Source organism: Lacerta agilis, chromosome 13 (genome assembly GCF_009819535.1).
Source record: "Lacerta agilis isolate rLacAgi1 chromosome 13, rLacAgi1.pri, whole genome shotgun sequence".
NCBI classification, from domain to species: Eukaryota; Metazoa; Chordata; class Lepidosauria; order Squamata; family Lacertidae; genus Lacerta; species Lacerta agilis.
In genome coordinates this window covers 16,408,441-16,427,709 of record NC_046324.1, presented here as the reverse complement: position 1 = coordinate 16,427,709, position 19,269 = coordinate 16,408,441, and the positions used below count along the sequence as shown (strand labels likewise).

General features: G+C 43.9%; 2 protein-coding genes across 2 annotated transcripts in view; one reads left to right on the top strand and one right to left on the bottom strand.

The window, feature by feature from the left end:
* Positions 1–1,546: 1,546 nt before the first annotated feature.
* On the bottom strand, positions 1,547–10,692 carry PEX11A (peroxisomal biogenesis factor 11 alpha). Its single transcript, XM_033167168.1, has 3 exons — positions 10,537–10,692; positions 5,945–6,060; positions 1,547–2,333 (listed from the first exon to the last, which is right to left on the bottom strand). The coding sequence occupies exons 1-3, from the start codon at positions 10,590–10,592 to the stop codon at positions 1,777–1,779; spliced, it is 729 nt and encodes a 242-aa protein (XP_033023059.1). The 5' UTR covers positions 10,593–10,692; the 3' UTR covers positions 1,547–1,776.
* A 1,866-nt stretch (positions 10,693–12,558) lies between these two features.
* The window catches only part of WDR93 (WD repeat domain 93), a 34,133-nt gene continuing 27,422 nt past the window's right edge, over positions 12,559–19,269 (top strand). Inside the window, exons 1-4 of the mRNA XM_033167767.1 lie at positions 12,559–12,880; positions 13,302–13,512; positions 16,547–16,611; positions 18,114–18,192. Of these exons, the coding sequence (XP_033023658.1) occupies positions 12,614–12,880; positions 13,302–13,512; positions 16,547–16,611; positions 18,114–18,192 (622 nt within the window). The 5' untranslated portion in view covers positions 12,559–12,613. The remainder of the gene's footprint in view (positions 12,881–13,301; positions 13,513–16,546; positions 16,612–18,113; positions 18,193–19,269) is intronic.

Here is a 19,269-nt window from a genome sequence, read left to right as displayed (position 1 = left end):
TGTGAGAAGGTAAGGCATATTCTGGTGCTAGGCCTGGCATCCCTATATGTTAGGAGGCTGGGAGTGAGAATCTGCAGGCTGGACAGGATAAATATGGGCCAGGAGGTAGCCCTATAAAGAACATGCACAGAATTCCTGGATACCTGTAATTACATACAGTCATACCTTGGTTTTCGAACAGCTTAGTTCTCGAAAGTTTTGGCTCCCGAATGCCGCAAACCCGAAAGTGACTGTTCCGGTTTGCGAACTATTTTTGGAAGCCAAACGTCCGATGGGGCTTCTGCGGCTTCCGATTGGCTGCAGGAGATTCCAATCAGAAGCCAAGCTTGGGTTTCCAAACGTTTTGGAAGTCAAACGGACTTCTGGAACGGATTCTGTTCAATTTCCAAGGTACGACTGTATTTTGGCAGTCATAGAGTCCATATCAAGAGTCAGTAGCCAGAGTTTCCCACCCCACATTTTTCTGTCTCTCCTCCCCGCCCATACCTTCACATCTTTTGGGTGTGGGGAGAAGTTCCCCACTCTACAGAGAGTCAAATGGTTTCCTCATAGTATGTATACTCATGTAATTATCCGAAAGGTGAACTAGGTTTTGCACTTTTATATATTCTGTTTGACTGGAAGCAGCATTTGGATGAAGTTGCACACACAACAGTCTTGTTTTGCTTTTTTTACAAGACTTTGCTTTCCCACTATAGCCTCTAGTCAAACAGCTTGGCAACTTTTTGAAGCAATTAAAAAAAAAAAAAACTTGCAAAACTAGATCAGATGTGAAAGCGCCCATAGCCTGAGATGTGACCCCTCTGATAGCTCAGTTGGTAGAGCACAAGACTCTTGATCACAGGGTCGTGGGTTCAAGCCCCATGTTGGGCAAAAGATTTCTGCATCACAGGGGCTTGGACTTGATGACCCTCGTGATCCCTTCCAACTCAACAATTCCGTGATTCTATGATTCTAAACCAACTTCAGTTCTCCAGGAAAAGATGAAGTGGGTGGTATTCAACAAGACTTCAGTGCAATAATTAGGGCAAGGGAATTCCCCCCCCCCATTCCCAAATCTGCTCTGGAGGGTTAGGGAAAAACCCCAGAATAGGGTTCAAGGGTGAGCAGGGGGAGGAGAGGGGGAGATCAGAATATCTGTTTAGTGCTACATTGGACATAACCCGCTGACTGCCCTCAGCCAGTCTCATGCAGGCCACATGCCATTTTTTCTACATTCAGACCCAAATCTTGACTGTACAATTTCACATTCTTTGTTACATAGTTCTGAGGTTGTTTTCCTCAGTCTTTCCCAGGCCCGAATTTAGGTTTGATGAGGCCCTAAGCTACTGAAGGTAATGGGGCCCTTTATATGTCCAGCTGTCCTTTGTCAACAACAAATTGTCGCTGCTTTTCTGTGTTGAATATATGCCAGATGGGTAATTTATGGACCTAATAGGTATCTAAAGCCATTTGCACGTAACAAAATATGTATTTTATCGAAGTACATCCAGTGTTGTTGTTTTTTCCTTTAATTTTTTTTTGGGGGGGGCCCAAGAGAGGGCCCTAAGCTATAGCTTGTTTAGCTTATACGTAAATCTGGCACACTCTTTCTGATGCCATCACTGATTGATGCCTACTCCCATCGAAGGGCGGCAAAAACGTATGAGGAAAGAGGCAGAAACCAAGCCAGCGGCAGAGAACAAGTCCTCTGACAGGACAGAGGAAGCCCGCCCAATGGGCTTGATATCCAAAGGACCACTCTGCAAAATGGAAGCCATCAGGGAAGCGTCAAAGTCAATACTTCAGTCTCAGTTGTGGGACGGCGATGGTGAGGATCCCCACCAAGGAGGAGATAAGGCCGCAGAGCCCAATGATTCCAGGGTTGGTCTTGTAGATTCCCAGCAGGTCCAACGGACTAGAGAGATCGCAAAGGTTCTTCACCGTGTCCAGCAGCAAAGGAGGATGCTTCTTCAGCGTGACGCAGAGGAGGAGGAGAAATGGCTGCAGGCCACTAGTTGCCAGAGAAGTTAAGCTCTGGGGCCGAGATGAGTCCTCCTGAAGCTTCCCTTTCCGTGCGGCCTGCTCCATGCGCCGGCAGAGCTCGTACAAGTCGTTGGCCAGGTTTATCAGCAGGGAATAGTAGTAGTATTTGGTCGCCCGGCTGCGCCACTTCTTCTTGTTGATATCCGATACGAGCCCCACGCTCTTCACCCACAAGACAGTGTCGCACATGAAGTACAGGACACGGTTGAGGTTGGAGGCAGTCAGGCAGCAGCGGGAAACCAAATCTGGCAACTGGGAGGCGTGCCTGGCCGAAACGAAGGCATGCAGCATGTTACCAAGTCTGAACACTGCAAGAGAACCCACAGTTATTAGAATGGCCTCGTTTCCAGACGGCCCGTTTACTGAGCTTTCATCCTGATTTGCTTGCTCAAGGTTTGCCCTGGAGATTATACGCCACCCGCTGTTCACTGAGCATACATTCTGATGTTTTTGTGGGGGTGACTATATGACATAACGTAAAGCAATTATCTCCCCCCCCCAACACACTTTTCTTTTCTTTTTTCTTTTTTTTGAATATAATTTTTATTGATTAATATAAAGCAAACATATAATAACATTGTAGATGATAGAAACAATAGACAAATAATAAAAATAGTAAAAAATATAATACAATTCATATCATTCTTAACATTCACTATTTCCAAGCTTGGACTTCCCTTCTTTCATATTATGTCTTCCTTATGTCTTACATCTGTATTCCGCACGTGGATTTCCTTCCCATATTACCTTCATACCATGCTTCCTATTCGTTAATTTTCCATATTCACTATTAAAGTCAATATCTCCTCACATCTTATAGTAATTCCACTTATTTAGCCAAAGTTACCAATACATTTCCCATATCTCTATACGCCATGAGATATACATCAATATTTCACAGTTTACATATCTTGTCTAAATACTCCATATATTTTTCCCATTCTTTTCTAAACGTTTCCTCCCCTTGTTGCCTGACTCTCGTTGTCATCCTTGCTATTTCCATATATTCAGTCGTTTTCTGTTGCCATTGCTGGACAGTTGGTATTTGCTTTGTTTTCCAGACCTGGGCCAACAGAAGTCTCGCCGCCGTAGTCGCATATAAAAAAAACTTATGATCCAATTTTTTTATTTCTATTCCTACCATTCCTAGAAGGAATGCCTCAGGTACTTTCTTAAAAGTATATTTCAGTATTTTCTTGAGTTCATTATATATTTCTTCCCAGTATTGCTTTACTGGGTCACATGTCCACCATAAATGAAAAAATTCCCCTTCATGGATCTCACATTTCCAACAACAGTTAGTTCCAATTTTATAGATTTTCCTTAGTTTAATTGGGGTAAGGTACCAGCGGTACATCATTTTGTACATGTTCTCCTTCAATGATGAACATGCTGTGAATTTCCAACTACTATTCCATAGATTGATCCATTTATCAAAATCTATATTATGACCGATGTCGATAGCCCACCTGGTCATCACTATCTTGACCTCCTCGTCTTTCAGGTTCCATTCAAGCAGATAATCATAGGCCTTTGATAATATTTTTTTATTGTTTTGAATAACCTCTCTTTCTAGCCATGACTTCCAACACACTTTTCAGGGCATTTCCCCATTACTTTCCTTACCACAAATAGACATATCTTGTGTGTGTGTGTGTGTGTGTGTGTGTGTGTACATATGTGTAAGGAAAGTGCTTACAAAAACACACACACATGAAGCCAGCTTGTTGCATAAGAGTGCCAAATCCACTTTAACTGCACATTTGCTGGTTTGTGAGTCAATCCCACCCACAGAATCCCACCTGGAACTGGCTGGAGTAAGTCACATTTATTATTCCAAATACACTCCATCATTTGGCTGGGTGGACAGGGTCCTATGGTCTTCTAAATATCAGCCTCTTGGATATGGTTGCAGGCAAGCAAACAAAATATAACAGCAACACATAATGAAAGTTAGGGTCTTTAGAAGAGTAACTTAAAAACAAAACAGATTTACTACATGGCTTCAGAGTTACAAAAGGTGATGGGATGGGTAGACTTGCACACCTATTGCACACAAAGTGTTCCGGCAAGGAGAATGAGGTGAAGAGGCTGGGCAGGCCTCAATTTATCCACCAGGAGACCACGCTTGCTGGCTGGGCAGTCCCCACCAAGCCGTCATTGCCAGTTTGTGAATGGGGATGGGTCTAGGCCAAAAAGCCGCCTGACCGTTAAAGGTAAGCAAACTTGTCAACAACAAGCACATGATAAAACAGCTTTCATTTATTTGTTTTCCTGTTTCATAAAAGTTACACACTGTTTGATCAAAAACATCAACAACAAAAACCCTCAAACCTCATCACCCAGTAGTCAACAGACATGGATGCTTCTGGTATAGGAACTTAATCCAAGATCCATCAATATACATCACACTGGGTACCAACAGCCCACCAGTTAATGCTGGATATTGGAGGAGAGAAGACTTTTACAGGAAGAAATGGGCTCAGATATCTGGAACAGGGCACATTTTCATTGCGAGCACAGCACACACACCCCTTTCCCACACAGTTTTAGAAGGAAGTTAACAAGCAAAAGCTGCCCCTGGGAATCAATCATGGGTTTTAAAACTGTTTCAACCACTCAGCTCCCCCCCCCCCCAGTGTACACTGCTAACTTGCATGTTGAGCAATTTATTTATTACAAACAAATTAAGGTGGCACGCTGAAAACTGTGCAAAAGGAAAGGAGGATGTATAGGATTTTATTTGCAAGCCTGTCCTCCTCAAATGGAGCATTTCCAGGTATAAGGGTGGATGAAATGCAGCCTGAGTCACTGTCCATTCATGTCTACATCAATGAAATCACGTATATTATTTATGCAATTTTCTTTTAAAAAAAAACCCCTGCAAAAACCTCTGTTATTGTGTTTGACCTCAGGCCCATTGGCTGAATGCAGTCCTCCAAAATTTTCTGTTTAGCCTTTGATACTGTCCCCAGACCATACCCCTCACTGGTCCTGCTTTGCACCCTCCTTGACTGTTTTTGCCTGGCTGGAACGTGTCCTTGAAATCTGATAGTGCCTTGTGCTTGGCTGGCTGGAGGAGGGGTGTGTGGGTGTGTACCAACTACCGTAGCTTACTGTTCAAAGACAACATTTACATACATGCATTTACATACGTTGCTCTGCAAACTTTTGCCTCTGGCCCCACCCACCACTGCCACGTGGCCCCCAGAAAGTTGCCCAGAAGGGAATGTGGACCTTGAGCTTTCAAAGGTCCCTCCACCCCTTCAACAGACCATTTTTGATAGATTTGATGAAGAGCTATAAGCATGTGCTCTTCTCATTTCAATTAACAGGACTCCAAACTAACTCAAGAGCAGCAACACAGGCTCCATTGTTTTCATCATCATTTGTGATCTGTTTCAATTATATACAGCAGGGGTGGCCAACTTCCAAGAGACTGTGATCTGCTCACAGAGTTAAAAACTGGCAGTGATCTATCCCCTTTTGGGGGGCTCAGGTCAAGGTTGTTGAGCTTTTTTTAGGAAGGAAAGTCCTGTTTTTTGGGTTCACATAAACGTTGTTGAGCTTCTTTAGGGAGGAGGAAAGTGACATTGAGCTTTTTTTTTAGGAAGGAAAGTCCTGTTTTTGGTGGTTTAGGTCATTTTAGGGGTGCAGGGCAAAGATGTTGAGTTTTTCTTAGGGGAGACAAAGTTTTTTAGCTTCTTTGGGGGAGCCACTGATCTTCCGGTGATCTACCACAGACGTCCAGTGATCTACCGGTAGATCACGATCTACATGTAGGACATGCCTGATATACAGTACTGGTTTTGTGCATTTGCAACTGGTCTTTTTTCTGCTCCCCATCCCCAGATTATGCCTACAAAAGATGTGCCCCCCCTCTCTCTTTTTGGTATTTCTTAATAAGCAACGTACTTACACTTGCGGCCCGAGCGCATGCTTGCCTCCAGGTCTTTGAGCTTCATTATCACTTCCTCCCGGCCGGTCTTATGCTCTAACATATAGCTAAGCAGCATGCATGCATACTGAGTTGCTCTGGAATGGGGAGGAAAAACACAGAGAACCCAATTCACACCACAGGCAAAAACAGGCCACTCGCAGAGGGACAGGGCTGTCTCTCCCACAATTAAATTAAGCCAGAAGCATCAAAGGAGTAGAACTATTCTCTTCCTTGGGGCGATTGCTCACAAAATATCCTTACGCACACAATTATGTTACCCGGTACTAGGAGGCAACTCAAGCAATGCGAACATGCACTCTATAATAAAGAATTCATTACTGCAACATGCTCTGTGTGGGGCTACCATTGTGCCTGATCCAGAAATTCCAGCTAGTGTAAAATACTGCGTTTGATGAGGACAGACCGCACAGTCTGTCCAGTACACAGCTCTGGTGCTGAAAGCTTACACTGGTTGCTCTTATGTTATGGGTCCAGGAAATATTAACCCTGGTCCCTTCTGTATTGTGATCTTTGTGGAGTCCCTGCTGATAGTATCCCATGGCTCATAACTTTTAGAAGCCATGGTTTCAGTGCCTGTGGAACTCCCTCCCAATTGAGATCAGACAGACAGCCTCCTTGCTCAACCTCAGACATACGGTTATGGGCTTCTTGTTCTAGCAAGCACTGCAAGGTGGTCTTGGGTTTCCTGCTAACTTTGTATTGTTTTATTGACCCATTTTCTGTGGGTTGTTTTTTTTTATGTCCAGCACCTAGAAATGATTAAGCGGTATGTAAATGAATAAAAATATAAATTTTAAAAAATGTATTATTAGTAGACACCCAAGAGTAAGAGCAGGTATTCTTGAAATGTGTTGGCTTGGAATAGGAAAGCATCTCCCCGCCTCCCATTTCTTTCCTAAAGTCTGGCCCAGTTCACACATCATGCTAAACCAAGGTTAATGATGTGCCTGTAGACATGCCTTTCTGGACTGTTTAGAAAACAAACCATGGCCCCCAATTGAGGTGTGATGCTAAGCCAGGGACTGTGGTTTGTTTCCTCCCAGATATCTGGAGGGCGTCAGGTTGGCAAAGGCTGCCTGGCTCCAGCTCTACAGAATTTCAGACAGGAGCATCTTACAGCCCTTCCCAAAGATAACAAGGAATGAATCTGGCACCTTCCGTGTGCAAAGCATTTGCCCTATTACTGAGTTATGACTCAGTGAGGCAGCATTCTCCCTCTGGCTGCTTAGTACATCAGCTGCAGTCCTGTTTTTCTAGCACTACCAGGGATGGATGAACCTGTCCTTTTTGACTTCTATTAAGTTTCTCATTTTTCCAGCCTTAGGTTGAGTCCTCCACATTTCTCCGGCAATTTGTGGCTGTTATTTTGTTCTTGTTTTTGAATCCTCATAAAAATTCACCAGTATTTTTCATGTGAATTTTACGTATTTTTGTACGCTGTTCCAACCAAGACACACATCTTTGCAAGCCGTTCCCCCCCCCTCCAATATATTGCATGCTTATGTGTTACTTTCACCAATGAATGTATTTTAATGCACACTTTCCCCTGATATATGCATTGATGTGCACATTTTCTGTCGGGAGACCAGCCTCGCAAAAATCAAAGGAGTGTGAATTCTGAAAAATAGTTGGTTATGGTTTCCATGTTGGTTCAAAAAGCTTCTCATAAAAAATGCAATCATAACAGATTTGCTTCCCCACCCTCTCTTGCTGAGTTTTGTTTTAGTAAAGTCTGTGCATGATTTGATGAAATTCGGTCTAGTCTGAGTTCCTGAACCATTTAATTTTGACCACGCTTTTCGGAGCAAGGGTCATCCACCACACAGGGCAACAGAGAACAAGTCTGCCAATTCTTCTGCACGACAGCCCTTCAGATATGTGAATTCTTCTCTTCTCCAGGCTAAACATAACTAGCTTTGCTGGTCCTCACATGATTAGGTTTTCACAGCAGAGAGAGATCGAGAGATCAGCTGTTCATTGCTGCAGATTAATCTGCTGCTGACAAGAGCACCGCAGTTTCAAAATTAATTATAATCAATTTCTTTTATAAGCTGCTTTTATAAGTGCGCTGCTCTGGTTCACCAAAAGCAGTTTAGTCATGCTGGCCACATGACCCGGAAGCTGTACACCGGCTCCCTCAACCAGTAAAGTGAGATGAGCACTGCAACGCCAGAGTCGTCTGCGACTGGACCTAATGGTCAGGGGTCCCTTGACCTTTACCGCCTCCTGAAGCTCAGATAATACATGCCTAATTTTTATCCTCACAAAAGCCCAATGAGATAGGCAAGGTTGAGAACTAGTGATTGGCCCAAAGTCACCCAGTGAGCTTCATGTTGATATTATTATTATTATTATTATTATTATTATTATTATTATTATTATTAATACCCCACCCATCTGGCTGGGTTTCCCCAGCCACTCTGGGAGGTTCCGAACAGAATATTAAAAACATAATAAAACACCAAACATTAAAAACCTCCCTAAACACGGCTGCCTTCAGATGTCTTCTAAAAGTCAGATAGTTGTTTGTTTCCTTGACATCTGATGGTAGGGTGTTCCACAGGACAGGCGCCACTACCGAGAAGGCCCTCTGCCTGGTTCCCTGTAACCTTACTTCTCGTAGGGAAGGAACTGCCAGAAGGCCCTCGGAGCTGGACCTCAGTGTCTGGGCTGAGCAATGGGGGTGGAGACTTGATTTGAACTTTAGTTTTCTTAGCTCCAGTGTTACACTCAGTAGAAGGCAGTATTTTATGTTTGTTCTATGAGTCAGACCACTGACCCATCAAACTCAGTATGTTGGCACAATGGGTCTGGCTGTTAACCAGAAGGTTGGTGGTTTGAACCTACCCAGTGACAGCTGTGGACCATAGATTGTTAAATTTGCCAAAGGCCCGGGAAAAGAGGAATGTTTTTGGCTGGCACCTAAAGATACGGAATGAAGGCACCATGTATTGTAGGGGGCTGGGCTAGATGACCCTTGGGTTCCCTTCCAACTCTATGATTCTATAATAATCTACTGCCTATTCTGACTGGTAGCAGCCTCTCCGGGGCTTCAGGCAGGGGACATTCCCAGCCCTATGTGGTTGCTCACTGGGGCAAGACGGTTTGAGCATATCACACCGATCCTGGCCTGAGAACACTGGTCGACAATTAGTTTCCAATTTGAAGTGCTGGTTTTGACGAAAAAGTCTTAAAATAGCTCAGGACCACAATACCTTAAGGACAGAGTCGCCCCATATGAACTGACCTGGACTCTGCAATCATCTTTTGAGGCCCTTCTTTGTGTGCCTCCTTTGTAAGAGGTCTAGAGGTTGGCAAAATGAGAACGGGCCTTTTCTGTGGTGGCTCCCTCCACTTGTGGAATGCTTTCCCCTGGGAGGCTCCCATGGCACCTTTGTTCCATATCTTAAGGTGCCAGGCAAAAACACTCCTCTTTACCCAGCGCTTAGGCTAATTAAACAATCTATGGTCTTTTAAATGGGAGGGGGGGTATTGCTTTTGTTTGTTACTATGGCATGTCTTTTTGTGTTTTTATATTGTCAAGCGCCATGTGATGCCTGGATGAAGGGCAGTATAGATATCTTTAAAAAAATATATGTCAGGAATCGAACCCTGGACCTTCTCCACACCACACTGACTGTCAACCTTATTTCAGAGGCACCCGGCTGCCGGCGTTTCTGCAGCAATCCTCAATCTGGACAATCTGTTACATGGGCAGTGGCAAAGATCAGAGCAGCCTCTTCTGTGGTTGGGCAAATTTGTGCTCCCAGGAGCTTTTTTAATTACCTGGATGCATTTCACAGGGTGCATTGCTGCTTCCCTCAGCAGTATTTTAGAAACCTGATCATCAGGGATGGCATTATCCGCAAGCATCAGCAGTTGCTGCAATTTTGGAAACTGAGCACAGAGCACCCCTTCTGGTTTAGAGCAGGCATAGGCAAACTCGACCCTCCAGGTGTTTTGGGACTACAACTCCCATCATCCCTGACCACTGCTCCTGTTAGCTAGGGATGATGGGAGTTGTAGTCCCCAACCATCTGGAGGGCTGAGTTTGCCTATGCCAGGTTCAGAGGGGTGTCACTGACTACATTTCATTTCTATGAAGTTGTATGCAATACTTAAGGCAGAGATCCTACAACCCAGTTTACCAGAGAGGAAGTTCCTCTGAGCATACAGTGCTTTTTCCCCCTGGGGGTAGGCATACCCCTAAACATTTTGTGAATCTTTGCACTTTTGTCCATTTACTGTATTTATTTCCCCCCGATTTGAACTCTAAAATGGTGATTTTCTAAATGAGTACCCCTAAACTTTTAGAAAAAAAATGCACCGCGAGTATATAGGATTGCACAATTGCTTCTCTCGCTCTCTCTCTCTCTCTATTTTGGTATGGTGGGAAAGGTTTGCGAAATCGACAACTATAACTGAACACCGCCTTAAAAGCGCCTTTAGCAATCAATACAAAATAACGCTAAAACAAAATCAAAACTTTTGGGTGACACCAGCTATTCAGCCCACCCACCCACTCGCCTCTTTCCTCCCCCCCCCCTCACCGAAAGAGCCGATCTCGACCCTGGGTCTGGTTGGTGAAGTGCACAAACGCTTCCATTTGCAAAGGCGGCGGCAAACCCCACGCCGGAAGGCGGCCAAGCAGCTCGGAACCCCGACACGGAACTTTCCGCAACGGGCCACCTGTGCGATCAGCTGGCTCTCGGGGAGGGGGCGTGGTCAGAGTTAGCTCCGCCTCCCCGCCCGTAGATCGTCCAGCCCCGCAAATACGGCCTTCCTTCCTTCCGGGTCTGGGTTACTATGGCAACGTGTCAACTTCCGGAAACAGGTGTAGCGTGCTTGTTTTTTTGTGCGTGCGTGCGTGTGTACACGTGTACAGGTGCGGGGCTGGTGTTTGGAAAGCGGAGTGAGGGGTTGTGATTTGTTATTGTGAAATTAATTAATAAGATTCATTAACATGTCTCTGGAGCTCAGCACCGTGTATATATATGCATTTATCTTCCTCGCATACACTTTTTTTTTATTTTAATGGGGCCAGTTGGTTTGAGAGTAAGATTGGAGATGAGGAACCATATAACCTTTAGAATGGTTTATTGAATATTTACAGATAAATTGTAAAGAGATTAATTGTAAAGAGATTAAAAATATTGGCGGGATTATTGCAATAACCTGCAGTTTCATAAGAGTATATATTTAAAGAAGATGAATAAATGAACAAATTAAGTTAATTTGGATTTGCAGAAGATGTTAAAAATAAATTTAAGGAACGCAGAAGTGGGGAGAGGAAGTCAAGTTTTGAAGTGTCAAATGATTGTAAAATCAGTGAAATGTATAAATTTGAAAAGTATAAATTATATATTACAGTGCTTTTTTTCTGGGGGGATGCAGGGGGACGATTACCCCTAAACATTTTGTGAATCTTTGTACTTTTGTCCATTTACTATATTTATTTTTCCCAATTTGAACTATAAAATGGGGGTTTTCTTGAGTCAAAATGAGAATACCCCTAAACATTTTTTTAAGAAAAAAAGCACTCTCTCTGTGTGTGTATAAACACTTTTAGAAGACATCCCTGTATAGGGAAGTTTTTAAATGTTTTATTATGTTTTTATATGTGTTGGAAGCCTCCCAGAGTGGCTGAGGCAACCCAATGAGATGCGTGGGATACAAATAAATAATAATAATAATTGTTCTTATGACACTAGGTCCAGGGAGATCCATGTTCAAATCCCTCATGTAGCCATAAAGCTTGTTGCGTGACCTTGGACTGCTCACACGGGCAAACCCAGTGTAATCTACCTCATAGGGTGGTTGTGCAGATTCAGCCTGGGAGGAGGAACCATCTACACCAGGCTTCCTCAAACTCAGCCCTCCAGATGTTTTGAAACGACAATTCCCATCATCTCTGACCACTGTTCCTTCTAGCTAGGGATCATGGGAGTTGTAGGCCAAAAACATCTGGAGGGCTGAGTTTGAGGAAGCCTGATCTACACTTTCTGGAGCCTTTTGGTGAAGAAGGTGATTTAAAAAAACAAAAACACCTGCTCACAGCCCTGTGAGGTAGGTTAATCTGAGGGAAAGCAACTGATCCAGGGTTTCACCTAGTGAGTTTCCATTTGGACGATATAGTTATTAGACTAGTGTTAGAGACAGCATGCCTATGAATAACGTCTGCTGGGGATCCCTAGTAGGAGTGTGATACTGTTTTATCTGTTTTATCAAGCAAGACTCTCCTAAACTTTACTTCTGAGGAGTCATAGGCATATTTGCTTTCTAGTGAGGAACACAGTCACACTGAATTCTGGTAGAGCGGAACATAAGAAGAGCTATGCTGGATCAGACGAAAGGCCCATTTAGTTAGGCATCTTGTTCTCATAGTGGCTAACTTGATGCCTATGGGAAGCCCAAATGCTGGACCTCAGCACCATAGTGCTGTCTTCGCTCTCCCTTTTGGTTGCCATGGTGTGAAGCAGGTATTGCTTCTCAAAGTATAATGAACTGCTTTTTTTAGGGGGGGGGGGAAACGCCTGATCAATAATCAGATTATATTTTACTACAGAGCTTTCTTAAGATTCAAAGCTGCCCAACTGCTTGTAGAGGGACAATAGAAGTGGCACAAAAATGCCTGTCTTCCTCCGCAAGCAGCCCCTGGACATACCTTCACCCACTGAAAAGGACTGGATTAAGAAAGACGAAGAGGAAGATATATTCTTGAAAGATCCATATGAGTTCCGTGATACTTTGCCTCAGCCTTATCGGATGATCAATAAACTGGTGAATCTCTTGCTTGAGCGAACCTGGGAAATTGTTGAAGGGCCGCAACCATTACAGGAAACCAGGCAACCAAAGGTTCCACCCCCAAAGTACCCACCTTCATCTGAATTCCAGGTACTCATTCGCGGGCAATTTGTGGGATGAGTAGTTCTTACTTAGCAGTAGCTCCCCAATGAATTCAGTAGGATATAGCAAAGAGTCTTCTGGCACCTTAAAGGCTAACACAGTTATTACGGCATAAGCTTTTGTAGACTAGAATCCACTTCACCATATGTATGAAGTGTTAGGCATATATACACATGATTGTTAGCGGGTGGGATGGTGAGGTCAGAGGGAAATGAACTGCAGTAAGCACAGACTGTGATGGTTATTTAACAGTCTACTTACTGGTACATGTGTGCAAAATGGCTAGTGTGGTTATTAATATGGCAGCACTGAAGATAACACTTAATATTTATCAGCAGTGAATTAATGCATGCAATGGGATTAATTGCTGAAATGGGCAATATGCTTTCTTCACTTTCAATATTCCCAGGTTGAGGGAAGGGCAAACTGCATGGTAGCCACTGGAGAATTCATCTTCATTGGCTTTTCTATGGGACTATCTGTCTTCAGCATACCCACATGTGAAAAGCCCACATGTGAGAAGGTATGTGCTTGGGAGGCAGCCAACCTTGAGATTTGTGCCATCAAGGTTTCAAACTTTGGCAGTAGCTCCTATCTCATTGGTTCAGTGGATGATCTGGGTAAGTATATTTAACACCCATTTGCAAATTAATTATGTTTTCTACACTATTTTCTATCCTACTTTTCTTATGAGGAACTTAGGCCTCTGTTATGTTTGTCCTATCAACCCTGTGAGAGGGATCTGTATTGTTTCTATTTCACAGAAGGGGGAACTAAAGAAAGAAAGTGGCTTGCTCGGGATCACATAGTGGCCCCATGCCTTTTCTCGTTGCAACTAAGAAGCATGAATCCTGCCTGAGACAATGTTGTTTATTGTCTTTTTCAGCATAATTTTGGCAACTGAAGCAGCTCTGTAGTCATATGTCTGAGTTGTCCTGCTACTTGGATACCCACATTCAGCCATTTCTGTGCCAGAACTGGTGCATGACTCGGATTTTGCAAGAAACTGCCCCCACACTAGCAACCATGTTCCTTTTCAAATAAGAGAGTAAGGTGTGATGAGTACGCTGATGATGCCAGCTCTATTTTTTTGTGTATCATCTAATTTAGGAAAGCTGTGTAAGCCATGGTCCAGCACCTGGGCTTGATGGTAGGCTGGAGGAGGGTCAACAAATTGAATCTGAATCTTGGCAATATGGAGGCCTGACCAATTCCAGTCTGGATAAATGATCAATTGCCTACTACAGTATAGATATACTTTCCCTGAAGGTGCTCCTGGATCTATTTCTGTGACTGGAGGCTCAGGTGACCTCAGTGGCTAGGAGTGCCTTTTACCAAGAAAGCATAATTACTGTTTTTCATGCTGTAGTAACCTCCCAGCTGGATTACTGCAATTCATTGTAGTGCTTTCTATGTAGGGTTGTCCTTGAAGTTGGGCTGGTGCAAAATGCAGTGGCTGAACTTGGGACAGGATATCACCAACATGTTGGAAGAATTGCACTGGCTGCGTTACTGTAGTTGCGAAGCTAAGTTCAAGGTGCAGGTTTTGGTGCATAAATCGCTATACAACTTGGGACCAAGATAACTGAAATAATGTTCCTTATGAAACTGCAGATACCATCTCATCAGGAGGCCTGTTCCATACTATGTTGGAATTGGGTTTTTAGCATGACGGCACCGGTCCTTTCCATTGTGTTTCAAACCAGCACCATCTCTATTGAATCATAGCCAATGTTAGTCCTGCTCAGAGTAAACCCACTGAGATGAATGACCATGGCTAAGTTAGATAAGTTAATCTCAGCTGTTGCTAGGGTTAGAACCTGGGACCTTCTGCAGGCAGAGCAGATGCTCTGCCACTTAACTACAGTGATTCCTTTGCTACATAAAACCAACCCCCTTTGGCTACTGCTTCTGCAGTTGGTGACTTGCTGGACTGCTGATGGTCACAGGTAAGTGATGGTCACAGGTAAGCAGCAAGCCTGGTAACAGGAGATGCTAGGGTTCAAAGGAGCAGGGCTTCTTCTCAGCTATGCAGATGTAATATCTCGCCTTTACTCCAGGGCACTCAGGGTGCAGCCTCCACGATTCTTCCGCTTCTATTTTATCCTCACCGCAACTCTATGAGGTACCATATTTTTTTGCTCCATAAGACGCACTAAAAAGTAAGGGGAAATGTCTGTGCGTCTTATGGAGCGAATGCATGGTCCCTGGAGCCAAATTGCCCAGGGGCGAAAGGCAGATCCTGCTTTTTCTGTTTTAGAAAGAGCTAAAGGCTGACAAGAGGGAAAGAGAGTGTTAAAAGGAACCCGCTCAACAGCTGATTGCAAGAGATCGGGGAGGGAGATAAGTTCCCTTCCTGCCCCGCCCAGGCCCCTTGCACAGTAGTTCCTTTGGGAGGGCTGAGGATCCTGGGAAATTAAGTTTTTCAGCCATTTGGGGCTTTCTGTTACTTTTCCTCTTGCTTTCTATTACTTGCTGGTGCTTACTGGTTTGCTTTCTTCTTGCTTCCTATTACCTACTGGTGCTTACTGGTTTGTACTGGTTTGCTTTCCTCTTGCTTCCTATTACTTACTGATGTGTACTGGTTTCTACTGGTACTTACTGGTCTGTACTGGTTTGTACTGGTGCTTACTGGTTTGCTTTCTTGCTTTCTATTACCTGCTGGTGCTTACTGGTCTGTACTGGTTTGTACTGGTGCTTACTGGTTTGTACTGGTTTGCTTTCCTCTTGCTTCCTATTACTTGCTGGTATGTACTGGTTCCTACTGGTGCTTACTGGTCTGTACTGGTGCTTACTGGTTTGTACTGGTTTGCTTTCCTCTTGCTTCCTATTACCTGCTGGTGCTTACTGGTCTGTACTGGTTTGTACTGGTGCTTACTGGTTTGTACTGGTTCGCTTTCCTCGTGCTTCCTATTACTTGCTGGTACGTACTGGTTTCTACTGGTGCTTACTGGTCTGTACTGGTTCGCTTTCCTCGTGCTTCCTATTACCTGCTGGTGCTTACTGCTTTGTACTGGTGCTTACTGGTTTGTAAGCAATGCTTTTCCCCCTTTGCAAAAGCTGCACAAATCTGAGCTGATCCTCAAAAATCTGAAGTGATCCTCAAAAAAGCAGGGCTTTTCCCTTTGCAAAAAAGCAATGCTTTTCCCCCTTTGCAAAAGCTGCACAAATCTGAACTGATCCTCAAAAAAGCAGGGCTTTTCCCTTTGCAAAAAAGCAATGCTTTTCCCCCTTTGCAAAAGCTGCACAAATCTGAACTGATCCTCAAAAAAGCAGGGCTTTTCCCTTTGCAAAAAAAGCTGCAAAACTTTGAGCTGATTCTAAAAAAAAAAGGGTTTTAGAGGAAAACCAGAAAAAAATTTTTTTTTCTTGTTTCCTCCTCTAAAAATGAGGTGTGCCCTATGGTCCGGAGCGTCCTATGGAGCAAAAAATGCGGTAGGTTAGGCTACGAGATAGTAGCTGGCCCAAGGTCACTAGAGAGCTTCATGGATGAGTAGGAATTAGTATTTGCACCTTTCAGAACTCTCCGAAGGGAAAACTGATCATTTATAAGACTTGTCATTTAATGGATAATGGAAAAGAGGAAACCTGATATGCTAATGAACTTGAAAGAAAAGGTATCCTAGTGCAATTTCTTCTGCTGTTGTGTTCCAGGTATTGCTCGTCTTTTTTACTTTTTCAAGGAGAATCTGCTGGCTATAAAAACCATAAATGAAGTGGTAAGTCCCCACTATATATCTACGGTATCTCTTATAGTTGCTGATTATCTGAATCTCAGCTTTTTGAAAACCCAGTTATCCAAATCCATTGTGCGGTACCCATATTGGTGCAATTGTTAGTAGAAAGGCACTTCCATCCATTCATATGTATAATTATTCTCTCTCTCTCTCTCTCTCTCTCTCTCTCTCTCTCTCTCACACACACACACACACACACACCTGTCCCCCCACAGCATTTGATATACAGCTTGATAACGATCATGCTTTACTTGGAATTAAGACCTATGCTTTCAGTGGTGTTTATTTCTAAAACAGTGCCCCAACTTTCTGCATGCTTACTTGGAAACAAGTTCCATTTCACTCAGTAGGCCATCTGAGTAAACATGCTTTGGCTCGGTCTGAATGTAAAATGAGGTTAAATGTGAATGACCAACACCGGCCAAACTTAAACCATAAGAATTCTCACAGATGCCAATGGAAGAGATGCATGATCCAATCCTATGCATCTTTACCCCAAAGTAGGTCTGACAGGAGGGCTTGCTACTTAGTACTGTATGTGTGTATAAAATTGAACCATTAGCATACCCTCTCCCGTAAATATTAATGGGACTTAATTTTGGTTGGACTATGCCAGCAGTTATTGTTGACTTTATGCATGCATGTTAAAAGTCCCGACTGGTGCTGCTTCAAGGTTTTACATATCTGGTATACTCAGAGCTGGCCCACCTACAAGGCAAGATGAAGCAGCCACTTCGGGCAGCAGAACCCCTCAAGGCAGGGCCCCCATGGGCACCCTGCCCACCCCATTGCCTCTGCTGCCAACTTCTGGCAAGTTTTTTGCTGAAATTTTGAGAGATCTCGCAGAGTGTGAGTGATCTCGCCAGATTTTGGTGAGATCTCACTGGAAATCAGCGCTGGCTAGCTTCTCCACTAGCAGCAGAGAGGGTGGAGTGCAACTTCTCATTTTGCTTCAAGCAGCAAAACTGGATGTGCTAGCCCTGACTATACTTCTCCTTCTAAGCCTCTTGCAGCCAGCCTGTACTCCACATTACCTGTCACTTGTGGGCTGTGTGTTTTGATGGTCCACCTTCCTGTTGATGCCAGCTTTCTTCCCGAATAAGGTCCTCTGCTTTCAACAAACGTCCAGCAGCAGGCGGAAGATCAATAGGCACAGCTTTCCCCGCTGTGCAGTATTTATCTGCAGCCAAGTCCAACTGTTAAAATGAGTTGCTTCTATTGAACTCTGGAGGCAATGATGAATGTGATAAGGCCGCGTATGTCCTATTGTGCATTTTCCCGGCAGAACATCAAGGTTTCCTCATCAGAGTCCTCTCATGATAAGTGGTGTGCTCAGATTCAGACATGTTAATGACAAAAGAGCTTTTGCAACACACCTGCCAGATCAGGTTTCCCGACTTGCCATTCCTGCATCCACAAGCCCAACCCGCTCTAATTTCAGAATATACTGTATATTTACCATTTTCTTCTCTCTCTTTTGGCAGGAAGATATTAGCAAGCGAAATACATGTGTGGCACTGGAACTCTCTCGCGGGGCTGATTATGCAGGTTTTCTGCTACAAGGCAAGTCACAACATTTGTCAGATTTAGTCAGACATGTTGCAACCTGCAGGCTGGAGTGTGGCACTTTTTAATATTTGCTACAGCAAGTCCTTCAGGTTTCCCTTTGGAATCTCTCTTTTTGGGTAGTTCGTTTTGTGATACTGCACCCACTCGGTCTAATCTTCCAAATAAAAAATCCAGAACACCCTCCGCAGACAAGTAACTTTTCAAATACATATTTATAGCCTTTTAAAAAAATAAATAAAAAAGGACCAAGTCCTCAGAAGATAGCTTACAGAAATAGGCATTATACTCACAATACATCTCAATAAAAAGCCTCATCAATTAAAATATGGGCAAGGGACCGGTGGCCTTCAGATGTTCTTGCACTACAATGCTTTTCATCTTAGTTCCCTTCCTGTTTGGCCAAATACCAACCCCACCGAAATTCTTGAACTGATAGCGCAGCTGAAAATTGGTAAGGCCCCTGGGCCGGATCTGATTCCGGCTGAGGCTATAAAGCTTCATTCTGTATGGTGGGCAGGGATATTGGCTAAAACTTTCGACGCAATTAATGCCACTGGCTCGATACCAGCAATATGGAAGGAGACCATTATAATTCCTATCTATAAAAAAGGCCCCCCCCGGTGACCCAGGGAACTACAGGAACATTAGCCTGTTATTGATCATCGGGAAAATATACGCCCGTTTTCTGTTGGTAAGGTTGACGAAGTGGTCTGACGAGGCTAATTTGATTGGCCACGAACAAGCCGGTTTTAGATTAAACCGATCCACAACAGATCAGGCAATTGTTCTACATCACTTAGCCCGGAAATATTCAACACCCCAACGGGGCCAGCTATGCGCTGCTTTCATAGATCTGAAGGCGGCGTTCGACAGTATCCCGAGAAAAATACTATGGGATAAACTTGCCCGTTGGGGAATTGACAGAAGACTTTTGTGGCTTATTTCCCAACTTCATGATGGGTCCGTGGCCAGGGTGAGACTAACACCTGCTGGCGATCTAACTAACCTTGTGCCAATAAATAGGGGAGTACGCCAGGGTTGCATTTTAGCGCCATTTCTTTTTAACTTATT

What these genes read in the sequence shown, in the direction of transcription:
- PEX11A (XM_033167168.1), bottom strand. Translation starts at nt 10,592, where the DNA reads ATGGAAGCGTTTGTGCACTTCACCAACCAGACCCAGGGTCGAGATCGG. An exon ending in GGTCGAGATCGGCTCTTTCG is followed by an intron (nt 6,061 to 10,536) that starts GTGAGGGGGGGG and finishes TCCCCATTCCAG; the next exon opens with AGCAACTCAGTATGCATGCA. An exon ending in CATGCGCTCGGGCCGCAAGT is followed by an intron (nt 2,334 to 5,944) that starts GTAAGTACGTTG and finishes GTTCTCTTGCAG; the next exon opens with TGTTCAGACTTGGTAACATG.